At 38.7% G+C, this 13,836-nt stretch overlaps 1 protein-coding gene across 2 annotated transcripts; it reads left to right on the forward strand.

Moving 5' to 3' along the window:
- Window positions 1–4,334: 4,334 nt before the first annotated feature.
- LOC132326679 (uncharacterized) lies at window positions 4,335–13,426 on the forward strand. 2 transcript variants are annotated; one of them, XM_059845212.1, is made up of 6 exons: window positions 4,335–4,495; window positions 6,436–6,765; window positions 8,155–8,265; window positions 9,102–9,241; window positions 11,358–11,418; window positions 12,034–13,426. In XM_059845212.1, the coding sequence occupies exons 1-6, from the start codon at window positions 4,441–4,443 to the stop codon at window positions 12,051–12,053; spliced, it is 717 nt and encodes a 238-aa protein (XP_059701195.1). In that variant the 5' UTR covers window positions 4,335–4,440; the 3' UTR covers window positions 12,054–13,426. The 2 variants fall into 2 exon arrangements, with proteins under 2 accessions (XP_059701195.1, XP_059701194.1); XM_059845211.1 differs by lacking the exon at window positions 11,358–11,418.
- The last annotated feature ends 410 nt before the right edge of the window (window positions 13,427–13,836 follow it).

A 13,836-nucleotide genomic window follows, 5' to 3' on the forward strand; every position in this document is an offset into this window, starting at 1 on the left:
CAGAACTGATGAACTTTGCCTGACAGAATCCTGGTCCTGGATGTTTGCCTTGTGGTCAGGGTAAACTGAAGCCAGTTTGACAGCAGAAGGTGTGTCCTGTCCCGTGGCCAGTAACTGACTCATCTTGTAACCTGAAGGAGGAGCACTGTTTTTGTGATGTTGTCAACTTTCTTACTTCTCAGGCTCAGAGAATGGGCACAGTGGTAGCAGGAAATGTTCCAATAGCAGCAAGTCAAAATTAACTTCAGAGTGAAGAGCTTAAACTGGCAATGAGGGCAAATTCAAAGCAGATCTGATTGAGCAGCAGAAGGAAACTTGGATAGTGACTAACTTTGCAAGAGCTGGTAATCTGCATTTTTTATATTTTGGTTCTTAGCTGTAGATGTGAAGAATCTTACTCTGTTCTCATGCCATTCGGCATCTTTACTTATTTTGCTTATCCACCAGAAAAAGGCCCACAGCTGAGATGAGAATCAAGACAGTCACTTCACTGCAGTACTGATGAATTATGCTTGGTGCAACACTGTACAAAGCTGTATTTCTGATGAGTGAAACATAAACTGAAAGAGGAAATAAAGAGGTTGAAAAGAGAATTGGTGCATTTTCAGCCACTTAACAGTCCCAGATCTAGAATCACGTGAAAATGGCATTTTACTGTAGTAATTGTTCTAATTTACTTTGGCTGTTCAGCAATAATTTTCTCCTCATGGAGACACTGTTCAAGAGCAAAGTAAAAGGAGTGAAAAAGGCCCTTCCAGAATACTATTGGGAGATAGTTTTGCTGAAGACCTGCACTGGTGGTCAACTTTTCTGTGCAGACAGCCTGTTTTGTATCTCATTGACATCACTTCAGAAACAGTCACGTTCAGTTACTGGATGAAGAAAGGTTGTTTTGTATTTTCTGATGGTAATTTTTCATCCATGGCTGTAAATATTTAGTGATGTGCCAATCAAACCCATCCTACTGCAGTGGAAGCCATTTTCCTGCAACGTCAGGAGGGGAAGCACATAAAAACAGTTACTGTGATGCAGTAAAGCATGATGGCAGTACTGGCTTTCATTGTGTTTTGTGTATGTATTTGGGAAATGAAATGTGTTCAGCTAGGTCATTTTCACTGATTCTACACCTTCCTTCATTCCCTGCTTGGTTTTGCTGTGGAATATAATCCATGGGTTACACAGAGATATGATTACACAGAGATATGACTGAAATGGTGTTTGCTAATACAAGTGATGGTAACAGCAAGTTGTGTTGATAAATTTTAAAAAATTGGCGTTCCTTTAATGAGCAATTGCATGGTCAGTCCTGGCCAAGCAGCAAAGGATCCTACAGCTGCTGCCTCTGGGTGCTGCTTTCCCAGGTGGCAGATTGAACTAGGCCTGGCCTACAAAAACCTTACACAGGATCACAGAAGCAGGAATACCTCATTACCAGCTGATTCATCTCTTTGAGGGAATTTCTGTTTTGATTAGTGGAAGCTTTCTGATTTAAAGGAAGAAAAACAACATAAAAAGGAGTATTTTATCTGGAGTTATTTCAATGCAATTGGCCATCTGGGAATAATTTGCCAGAGTCAAATCCTGTATTGCACCAGAGGCATCCCAGACTGTGGTCTGTAAAAAGCATGGCGTTCCTGCTAGAAGATTGTCATTCCATATTTTGTACATTCTTTTTCCTGAGAAGTCTCAGCCTAAGCAAATGGAAGCCTGCAGGCATTCAAATCTCAGTAGAGTGGCCTTTTTACTAATGATCCTTTTTCTTCCCTCACATATATGAATCTAGTGAGGAGGAGTACTGCATTGCTACATAAGAAATTGATGGAAATCAAGCCACTCAAATACTATTTCAAACCATAGATTAGACAGGACTTGCAAAAGAAAGAGGGTTGATGTAATGTTCTCACCAGAGGACAAAGCCACGCGTGTGCAGCATGTTTGGGCTATGGGAAGCCTTGGTGTTAGTTTCAGTTCCACACACATTCTCCTCACTCTTGCTATGTATTAATAAATTTTCCCAGCTGACAGTTACCCCTCAAAAAAGCTGCTGTCTCATTAATACTTGCATGGCAAGCTCTCAAAAAAGTCTGACGTATAGGTAAGGAGAAGGAAGAGGGTTTAGATCCTCTTTGTTTAAAAGTTTCAGGTAATTTTCAGTATGTCTCAAGTGGTGCTCCTTGAAAGTGACAGAGAAAAGTTTTGGGAAGAGAGATTTGTGGAAAGTGTTTGGGGGAGACTGACTCTGCACTGAGCAGCTGCTCTTCAGTCATCTCCAGCACACAGGTGAGTTTACACATTTAGAGAATCCAAATTCATCAAGGCAGTTTCCAAGGTTAAATATGATTGAGTTGCAGAAAGATCCCATTATTATTTCTTTTCTTTCTGTTATAGATGCTTTCCTGACCCACACAGTTATTTTGTGTGATACACTTTTCCTGGCAGCAAAGGTCCCTTAAGAAATGTTGACACCATATTTTTCCACCCACTCAGTAGTGCTGTCATGAGAGTTTGTGAGGTTCTGTTGTAAAATGGTACAGAGCAGTTACCAGGGCTAAAAATAAACCTTTCAGCCAACTCTTTTTTTGTGTGCTAGTTCATTTCATCTCTGACAGTGGATGCTTTGGACTAGAACCAAAGTATCTCTTAGAGTAAATACAAGCTGCTATCAGCACTATGGAAAAAGCTTCACCTAGTTTTTAGATAAATTATTCTGCATGTTGGAGCTGCCAGCTGCACAACTCAGCACTAAATTCACAAATGCAGTTATGTAAATACAAAATAAAATACTTTTTCCTTTGGATTTACACATGCATCTTTGTGTATGGAAATTTTTTGTGCAATCTATGTCTTTGATCAGTACGACCAAAGCATGAAATAATATCCTTAAATATAAATTATTTGCTTTAATAAATCCCTTTATTCATTTGAATTTAAAGGTATTTATGTCCTCAGTAGTTCTAAAAGATGATAAACAGGTCAGCTGGATACCATCAGAAATGGGGCTAGTCTGTAGCACTTTGTGATATTTATCTTTGCTATCTTCTTCCTCTTAATTTTGCATGGCAATCTAAAGATCACTGGAATTATATCTGTAAGGAAGATACAGAGAAGTAGCTGAGCTGGTGCACTGTGCTTTTGTTACTGATAACTGGAAAGGAACAGTGCCTCAGGCTCTAAATGTGACTGTGTCATCATTACAAAATGTTGTTTTGTTGTTTCCGGGCACCTGCCCAGTGCTACTAAAACCTCACATTAGTTCTAGGAAATTAGTGACTGACAGATTCTTAATCAAGTTTTTAATGTAACTGATTTATATTCTCAGCACGTTCTATTTGATTTACTTTTTTATCTTTTTGGTTTTTTTCCCTGTCGTTGCAATTTTGACATTATCCAACTGAACATGTTTGCAGGACAGTTTTTTTCTGGCCTGGTAATTGCATTTGAAACATTGAATAAGATAGATAAGTTAAGAAACAAATGCAGTGTTTTGTCTTCCAGGAAATGTCTCTGGCCAGGCCATGTAATTGTTTCTGTGTTGGAGCCAAAAATCAGTGCTGGCAGCATTCAGTTACCTGCATTTGCAGAAAATTTTTTAATAGTTGATGGCAAATAAGTTTTACCCTTACCTTGATGAGGTAAGTGTAGATAGTTTTCTTTTACCCATGCTTATAATCTTCCTGAAATGAGCTTTAGTTAATGTACATGGCACCGGTATTGCATTGATGCAGCTGCACCCACAGAGGTGATGGTTGATGCATCGCATGCACAGCTCAAGGTCCCCTGGTGCTGCAGGATGCTGGGGCCACTTCCAGGGGGATCATGGAGCTCAGCCTTCCTCTGCTGCTCCTGCCAGGAGAGCTCTGCTGCTGTTAAGGCAAAAGTACAAAAGTACTTCTCACAGGAGGGAAGAATTCAGGCAACATTTCAGCAAGGAGGCGATGAAATGTATGGTAAAGAAAGATAGGAGGAATGCTTGACTTCAGTGCAGCCCATGAGCAATCATTGTCTCTGGCTCTGGGTGAGATCATCTGGTCTGCTGGAAGAGGCTGCTGACAAACCCATGCACAGCAGCTGAAGAAACCTCACCTTTGTAAAGTGCTTTGAAATGAAGGATTTTAGGACAATGGCAAATGCTGTCATGAAACCACACATGGAAACCCAGGTCTTTATGTCATACCAGAAGAGAGACTAATCTAGATTGAACAGCAACCAGTTACAAAACAGTTTAAATGTTAAAGAAGAAATTATTTAATTTTGAATAGGGTGGCTGAGTTGTGAAACAGCAGCTTCACAGAGTGTAGGGAAAAATTGGGTTGCATTTAGGTTGTAACAACGTCACCACATGAGGGGAGAGGAAGTTAAGCTGCGTATTTGACATGCTTTCATTTGGTGTTCTGCTGATCTTCAACCAAGGCAGCCTGATGCAAATGCTAATAATTCTGCATGATGATCATAATTTCAATGAAACTTCTGTTGACAGTGTGTTTTGGCTGCTTGGGTAAGTGTTGGTTTTTTGTTTTGGTTTGGTTTTTTTTTTCTTTTATTGTAGTTGTTTTGTTTTTAGTTAGTAGCCTGTAATCCTTGAGCTGGATTTAAAATAAAATTTATGGTATATCCGCCTCAAATACACATGTGAGAGAAGGAAAATATTAACAGTTTTTTCATAATGCTGAAAGCAAGATTAAAAAGCATGAGAAATCAAAAAGCATTTTCACAAAGAAATTGTTGCAGGGGAAGCATAGAGGAACAAACTGAACACTTTAAGACCCAAAATGATGTTAGGTTAGTGTATGCACCATCTTTTTAGGATATCTAACTTGAATATTTGTTATGACAAATCCTGAATGTAGAATTTTCAAATTTGGAGGAGGATTTTTCTAGATCATGTAGGTACTGAAATACAAAGCAGATAAGGATTTATAATTCTTGTTCAATACAAATCACAGTGGATAATTCTGAAGGGATTCCATAGGAGGTAAAAAATTAGCAAAATAATTTTTTTCTGTGATATTTTTCAGAAAAACATCAAAGATGGAAATATAGCACTGTCAATAGCACAACTGTGTTTTAAACAACAAACTGAATGAACAGTAAAACTGAAATCAGTGATTACTTCTTTAACTTGAACGGCTTCTAGGTTGTCATTTACACACTACATCAATTATTTCCCTTTTTTTCTGCTGCTTGTATTACCCCTATACTTTCCATATTGTTCTCTACAAGTTTTTAAGTATTACATTGTAAAGATGGTGGTGCCTGACTCCTTTACTTGTGATGAATGTGTGACTTTCTCTATTGAAAAAGTAGAAAAAATTATTTGTATCTTTTTGTTAAAACTGATCAGATGCCATTTTAGAGATAGGAAAAAAATTTTCTAATTAGTTATGTCTTGCTATGAAATGTGCCTGAGTGATAAATTGGATAAAATTTAGAAGAAAATCATGCCATTTACTCTTATTATTAGTTCTTCACTTTAATGTTGTAAAGGATAGGAAAAAGGAATTATAATTCTTCATACAGCATATGAAAATAATTGTCTCAGCAGTCATGGGAATAGATTTTATAGTATTAGCACTTTTGTAATGAGCATCGATGCCATCAGAATGTAAGAAGAGTTATCTGATACCCACACAGTGCCTTCACTTTAGAAGAAAATATTTTGTACATATATTGCACAATGTCTCATGTATCACTCACTTTGCATGCTGATAGTGAGAGAAAAATGTATTGAAAGCAGGAAGGAACAAAAAGTCTGATTTCTACTGATACTGTCCAAGTCAGCCTTTTCTTAGAAGCCAGACAGAGACCAGGGATCTTATTAAATGAAGGAGGTGAATTTGATGTTATAAATAGCTTGTCAGCAAATACTTAAGAAGAAGTTGAAACCAAATGAAAAAAAATACCTCTAAAATGCTGTACACTTGTCATTCATTAGAAGCAGTGCTGAACAAGATCTCCTATGTAGGGACAAAAATTGCAATGTCTTTTTCTTTAACCTTGATGAGTTTTTCACTATTGACTAATGAATCATTCTGAATTACTCCTTTTGTTTCTTCTTTATCTGGCAGAGAGTGTTTAATATGCTTCAGACTTAATCTCTTTTTATAAAGCTTTTTCTTGAAAATAAAAATATGTTTATAAGCAAGCATGCAGAAAATATTCATTTATTGCACACAAACAATGCTGAAGGACTTTATCAGGTTAAAAATCAGGTTAAAAATTTACTTTAGCCAGAAAACAATTGCTGTCATTCAAGGGAGAAGTGAGTAGTAAGCTTGAAATTAATGTCATAATGATTTTACAGTATTAATTGTTATTTTAAATGTTTATTTTAATATTTAAACACTTTTTTAATATTTAAGGTATTTCTTGTAAATACAGCTTTAATGACATCTCTTTGCTATTTTACCTTTTAAATCTGTGTGTATTTCTCCATAGCTACAGACCTCAATAATTTAAGAGTCATCCAAACACCAACAAATATTAATCTATCAGCTGGAGACTCCACTGAAATCACCTGCATTTGGGAAAAAGCTGTTAAGAGATATAGAGCATGCTGGTATTTTGTTAATAAAGTGAATATCACTAAAAGTATATCATCAAAAGTTCTCTATTCACCCAACATCACCTGTGAAAACAAGGATGTGCTTGTCATCAAATCTGCTAATGTAAATGACACTGGATTTTACTACTGTGAGATAATTATTGAAATACCTTTCTTTAAGAAGCTGCGTGGAAATGGGACAACAGTGATTGTTGAAGAGAAAGGTAGGCTGGCAAGGCATGTGTGTGCCACATCTTTCATCAGAGAGATTCTTCCATTTGAGCTATGCTGTGCATTTCCTGCCCCTCCCACCTTCTTTCCTCAACACTTTGGATCTCTGGGTGAAAGAGATAAACACAAAGAGTGCCTGAACAACTTTTAATGACAATTGACTTAAACTCTCTGCCTTTATATCTCCTGTGCAGTATTTGTTTCCCTCCGTAAGGATTTGCTAATAGGAATTATTACCTGAGGTTTACAAAAATGCTGTCCATGAGCTGTGTGTTTCACACAAGACCCAGCCAGAGTTCCCCCTCAGAGGAAGAGGATAGGTGTGAGACCCTGAGTGAATCTGCTGTGTGTGGTTACAGGGGCTGCAGTGATCACATGGTTACTCTGCTCAGTAATCTGTAACCTTTACTAACCATTTTAATTTTTTATTACAAGCCCTTAATGAAAAGTGAGAAATAAAACAATATGGATGATGGAGCAGTATAGGCCCTATATGGATTTGTGTCCATAAAATTCTTGTGACTAATTGTTTTATATGTGATGTGTCTCCCTGTTTACCAAAGCCATATGTTAACTTTTACAGGGGAGCAGTTTAAGGTCCCAATTCTGAGTTAAGCATTGAAAAGCATGAATGCAATCAGTATTCACACACAACTAAAATTTTCAGCAATAGGAGTGAAATTTTTGTCCTTATATTATTAATATAATGCCAGACACCCAGAAGACAGTTTACCTCACTTCTGTTATACAGCTAGCTGAAGACATTATGCACCAGTTCTGGAAGATGCTGATCTTCAACTCTCTTTATATCTCTCAAATGCAGAGAAAGACAAGGGGACTAGCTATGATGAGACCTTTAGCATTACCAAACATCACTCACTTGCTGACTGCTCAAGTCACAGGAAGCCTTTCCAATCCTGCAGTACACTCCAGTTTTGTACAGTATTTTATACCATGGGTCAGCTGGTTCAAAGAGAAACACAAAAATTATCAAAGATTTAGAAAATATCAGTGCTAGAGAATCAATGAAGTAGTGTTCAAAATGGTGGGAAGTTAATCTACATAATCTTAATTCTTTAACAGTGTTTTAATGTCCTAAAATGAGTTAGGGAACCAGATCTCCTGCTTGGTCAAGTACAAGCAGAAAAGACTTGTGTTAAATACTGTGGGGAGGGGGAATGTGAATCTGCAGGAACTGTGGGAGGTACTGATATTATTGTTCATCAGGCATACATCCCTTACGGATGGGAAAGTGACCTTACACCTGATTTACTCTTGAAATAATTTTTAATTTTACCTGCTTTTTCTTTTGCTGTGATGTTGATCTTTTATTTTCTCTTTGACCAGTACATCACAATATTTAAAATTTGTAATTGCAACAGCTCACTCTCTGGAAAGGAGATATTTGGAAGCATGGGCCATCCTTCCATTTTTAGCGGCAGTGGGAAGCTTGTGTCTTTGCTACAAAAAGAAAAAGCACTCCACCCTATCTGGTGAGTTACAATATTTCCATTAGCACATATAAGTTGTGGGTTTGGTTTGAGATGGCTGGAGAGGTGCACTGAAGAGGTATTTCAGTGTGTGACTTTGCTCCCCTGGTCCTGGTCTGCTGAGGCACCTCGAGCTGACTGGAGGGATCAGAGGCACAGCTTGTAGCTCAGGTGAGTGTTCTTGCAGCCACTTGCTTTCATCATTTACCTTTTAAGGGCAGTCATCACTTACACTGAAGGTCTTGACCTGTCTAGGGTATTCAAGGATATCAGTTCTGATAATTTCTTGCTGATTTCTGACTGAAAAACTGAGGAGCCAGAACTTAGCTCTGCATCACAGTCTCTTACTCCTGGTAGTGACAACTGGAAGTGACAGGTGAAAGACCCAGCCTTGAGCACATAGTTCTGGTTTTTTCAGGGTGTGATTTCTTTCTAATTAATTATTCACTTGGGTTGGTAGGGGTTTTGGAGGGCAGTTTTGTTTGCTCATTTGGGGTTTTTGTTATTGTTGGGTTTGGGGGTCTTTTTAAAAATCTAGAACTTTGAGGATGGGAGAAGTCATAGGAAGATAATGGTGAATGACAAGGTTGCAGGCCAAATATAAATGTAGGACAGCTGTGAGCAGAGGGCTCAGATCAGTGAGATAATCTAAGGCAGCCTCTTAGGTAACTGTTTGGGCTGTTTTCAGCTTGAATACCACTCCAGTGCCTGTCATCCAGACTAGCTGTACAAGAGCTCTGCACTCTCCATTTTGGAGCTTATGGAGCTCTGGCAGGGTACAGGTGTGACTCTGGACGTGGACAGTAAGCAAGCACTGACTGGAGCTTGGGTTTTATAAGGTGCTGCACAGCTTCCTGTGCTGACAGCAAGGCAAGAGCAGGAGCAGGAGCAGAGACTCGAGGAGGAAGAGCTTCATGGGAGAAATGAATCCACCAGAGAAGCAGCTGAGGAAAACTCATCATCTAATTCTGCTGAATGGGTAAGAGGTTCATAAAAAGACTCATGCTATGAGAGGGTTTTCAGAATGAGGCACTGGGGAGAAAGCACACAAGAACCTGCTGTTCCTAGGACAGCATCTTCCTACACATGAAAAAGGTTTAAAGCAAAAAAAAAAACCACACTCAGAAATAAGAAGGGGAAATTTATGTAGTAAGAAAGTATTGAAATCTGTTAATATAGTTAATAAAACTCTAAGATTGTCTGGAAAAGAGAGCAACAAAAAGCAGAGAAGATCAATAAAGAGAAAGGAAAGAAAAGAAGTAAAAAAGTGGCAAGAAAGTCCTTTTATGAGTAGTTGTGTACCAAGCTCAAGGGCCTTGGACCAGCTTCAGCTCATAGGGTCATTAGAGCAGGCAACACTTGCTGAGAGCAGGTAGCAGATTCCTGGCAGGCTCCTTTCCCCGTGCAATTATTCATCTTTTAATTACAATGAAACATAAATTAGGCAAGGGAAATAAGCCCTAATTTAACCCTTGCATAGGCAGGCACAGTTTTTATTGCAATCAGCTGGAGAGACTTGGGCAAGTCACACAAAAGAGATGAAAAATGTTCAAGCCCATGCTCCTAACTGCAGTTACTGGGCTTACAGATTCTCAGGTTCTCCCAGAAGAGAACCTGGCTGCAGCCTTCATTTGGTCACACAGGTGGTGTGGTCATGGCAAGAGAAAATATCAGCATGCAGGTAGTGAAACAGTAATATCCATCTTTTATTGAGCAATAGTCATTGCTCCAACAGAAAGAAAATACCTGGGAAAATTCATTTTCTGTAAGTAGATTGCCACTGAAGCTGAGACTTGCTTTTACTGGAGATATCATAGTAGAAAATGACAAGAATACAAGTCATGATATGGTCTGGTCATAGTAATAAATTATGCTAATTACTAGCTATGAAGGGATTACTCTTCTGCTTGTTAATATTTAATGAAGATGTAGGAAAACGAGGTTGAGAATGGGAAAACAAGCATCCTAGGGGGTGCTGAGTGAAAAGTTCATTAGTAGCCAGATACTGCTCAGGATTTGTGTGGATAAGACTACTCCAGAGGTTGTGTGAATGCAATTATGTTCTTTTGCAGCTGCTTTATAATTTAGCAGCTACCAGCCACAGTGATGTGTCATGGCCTAGGTTCAGTATTTTCCTTCATGTAACAGACCTTTTTGCTGTTTTAGTGAAAGCAGAAAGAGTGCTTTCATAGTGTCATCTTTTTAAATGTTCAAGCACAATTGGGTGTTATAAATCATTCAAGAGGCCCAGTAGGTTAGTAAAGCCAGTACATACCATGTGTATGGACACCATAGTTCAAACAAATTAAGCCAGTAGTGATGAGCAAATATTATGGTATCTGCCTTTCAATTGTATTGCAGAATATTATCAGCTTAATTTTTTTTTTTTCTTGAATGTGGAAAAGTCTTTACTTACTTGGGAAAAACTAGTCTCACACTGGTTTTAAACATAACTTACACTTTTCTTTTTAAGTTTGGAAATTTGGTGAATTTCTGAGTCAGTTTGGGCATCATTTCTAGAACAGTGAACATGAAGGTTCTATCTGCCTCTGCAAGACTACTTAGAGTCTCATGCTTTTTTTACAATTCTTGGTGTTGAAAAGGCAATCCTGTAACACAGAAATTGAATCAAGCCATGGATTTTATTCTCACCTATATTATATGTCACAGCAACACCGAGCAATTAGGTCAGGTGACAACACATAGGTGCAAGTACCCAAGGTAAATTAACCTGGGAGTGAACATCCTCATGGCAAAGCTGGCTCCTGTAGCACTGGTCTCTGTCTCTGGAGAATCATCCCATGTTTCCTCAGCTGAGATGCTCAAGGAGTGTTTTCCAGACAGTTCTGCCAGCTGCAGGGCAATTTGGTCTTTGAGGGAGTTCTCAGTGCAGTTGATGATTTTTTTCATCTAGTTCTGCAGGTTCCAGCCAAAATCTAAGCACTTCCGTAGCATTAATACAAACTTCCAGCTCATGGTAGCATGTATAATGCTCACTCTTGACTGGGGAGTTCTGGCTGTTCAAAAGGCACAGAATTGTGCTCCAGGTTGGTTGGCCATTCCTACCATGCCTCCTGTTTGACTTTGTCTGGCAGGTGCCCCTCTGTGCTGAGTATGGTTCATCAGAACACAGACAGCAAACCCCCATAGCAGCATGTAAGTGTGAAGACAAAAAACACTTCTTCATGACTTCCACTCATTTACTCATTTATGCCATCTCAGCTTGAGATTTTGATTTTCTGTGTCTGTGGGAATAGGTCTTTGTGTACATTTCAGGCAGATCATTAATTCTCATCTTTTGCTAAAGGACTTAACCCTGTGTAGGTTTAGGAATAGGATGACTTTTGCACTGTCCAGAACAGCATCTGAATACAACAGCAGTGGGCTAGTTTACTGCATCAAAAGAGCATCCATCCAGAGGGAAGGGTATGATGAAGGTTTTTGGAAATATCAGAGTTAAAAGATTAAGGGGGTAATAATGTTTTCCTTTTCAGATTTCATAGAATCTGATCTACCCTGAAACTTGACATCTTTAGTACTCTAAAAAAGTATTTTGTGCCTGCTGCCTAATTAGCTAAGAGAATTGAATCTGAACATAGGAAAGCTTTGCCTTTCAACATTAATACTGAAACATTCATTTCCTCTGTAATTATAACTTCGTGGCCTCTGTTTCTTTGTGTTTCCTGGGGCTGTGCTGTGTCATGGGTAAAAGTTCATTTTACATCTACTTTATGGATAAAAGTCTTGACTGACATTTTCTTTGCTTTTAAGGCTGTGTCTTTGCTTTATGAATCACTTGAAATTTTTTGCAATGAATCAGGAGGAAAAGATGACAAATCCACTGCGACTGTTGTATCTAATGGAGAAGATAAGCAAATCCCACAAACTAGGTGAAAAGTCTAGAATGAGACAAGGATCTGCCATCTACCTTGACATTCAGAACTAAACAAAATATGGCTAAATAACTGTGAAACTGAAAAATATGATAATTTGCTGCTGCAAGATGGATTATGTGTTTCCTGTCATAAGCTTGCCAGTGGGACAATACAGAAGAAAAACAGTTGGCTCTAAGCAGTTTTTGAATGTTTTGCCACTACTAAAACAGTCTAAGGAGTCTCTGAATTTGAAGGATATGCCATTTAGAAGACTGTCTTCAGCTCTTCCTCTGGTGTCCAGGAATGCTCTGTTTACCATACTTTGAAAAAAACTTCTGGACTGAGCAACGTTCTCCAACACAAGCATTTTTTCAGGAAGCCCAGGTATCAATGGGAGAGGATAGAGACAAAAATGCCTGGAGTCTGAGCTCTGAAACTGTCATCAGTTCTGACCACATTATAGACAGAGAGGTATGCCAGAAAGGATCACATTCCTGTTATATATAAAGGGATTGTTAGTATTCATTCACAAACTAGGAAAAGTCTTCCAGAGAACAAAGTCTCCTACACACAATGACATACTAACTTTAAATTTTTATATATATATATATATATATATATAATTATTGTCTAACTGGTTGAGGAGGGTGGCTTGGAGGAGATAGGGGTGGTAATTCTTGTTCCACTTTTACCAGCTTTAAGACTTGTTTAAAAATTACTGAAGAAAAACCAAAGTTGAAAAAGTTAAGGAGAACCTGACTTCCAAGGTCAGAATACAGGGGGAAAGTATTGGCAGCAAAGCTAATGGCAGTTGTCCAAGGGCTGCTGAAGGCTGAGTGGATATCTGAAATGTGAATGTGTTTATGTACCAGGATTATGTCATCTTCTGTGAATGTTTTTTTCAGAGCTTTGCTGGAGGTTAGAACATCTTGCCATCAGTGCAGGTAGAAAAAACTTCACTGCTCGAGATTTTTGTCCAGCTCCTACCTGGGCAGTGCAATAGACACAATCTAGCTTTCCCAGAGCCCTTAAAAACTGCTTATGTAGTCTAAATGTGTGACTGGCTTCCTACTAAATGCTGTTAATGAAATCTTTGTGGCCATACAGCACAGCTCGTGGTGTGGCTCAGTCTGTGCTGCAGGGGCTGCAGTTCACAAAGCTACCTCTCAAATCACTGTAACTCAGCTGGGTCTCACTCTGTGCTGTGGATCCCCTTTCCTGGGTTGCTCTGTAACCTGCCCTGAATTCCCTACTGCAATAAATATGCTGCTGTCTGAACCAGACTGAAATCAGTGCTCTGTGATTATGTCTTGTAGGAGAGAAACTGTTACATCTCATGGCATTTATGTGTAAATTGAATAAAGCAAAATAATATTCTTTTTCTCTTCTTAAAGTTCAGGTATTTTAAAATCCTGGTGGGATTTGTCCTGAAACTCACTATTACAGATCCATTTCCTTTACTGCATGGTGAAGCTCTGTCATGTGCCATATTCCTTTAAGGATCGGAGATGGGGCTGCCCTGGATTCCTCCAAACCCTGTAACTTTGTTTGCCACAAAAGAAAGTCATGATCTGTAAAATGGTGACCTTCAGCCCAAGTCCCTGTTCAAGGAAGCTCTCAGTTATGCACCAGAGCTGTAAGTGTGTGCAGTAAATTTTGGTCTTTCTACATACTGCTGCTTACTTCTCTGTTTAATCAC

The sequence above is a fragment of the Haemorhous mexicanus genome, chromosome 4 (genome assembly GCF_027477595.1).
Source record: "Haemorhous mexicanus isolate bHaeMex1 chromosome 4, bHaeMex1.pri, whole genome shotgun sequence".
Classification (NCBI taxonomy): Eukaryota; Metazoa; Chordata; class Aves; order Passeriformes; family Fringillidae; genus Haemorhous; species Haemorhous mexicanus.

What these genes read in the sequence shown, in the direction of transcription:
- LOC132326679 (XM_059845211.1), top strand. Translation starts at nt 4,441, where the DNA reads ATGATGATCATAATTTCAATGAAACTTCTGTTGACAGTGTGTTTTGGC. An exon ending in AAAGCACTCCACCCTATCTG is followed by an intron (nt 8,266 to 9,101) that starts GTGAGTTACAAT and finishes GGGTTTTATAAG; the next exon opens with GTGCTGCACAGCTTCCTGTG. An exon ending in CATCTAATTCTGCTGAATGG is followed by an intron (nt 9,242 to 12,033) that starts GTAAGAGGTTCA and finishes TTTGCTTTTAAG; the next exon opens with GCTGTGTCTTTGCTTTATGA.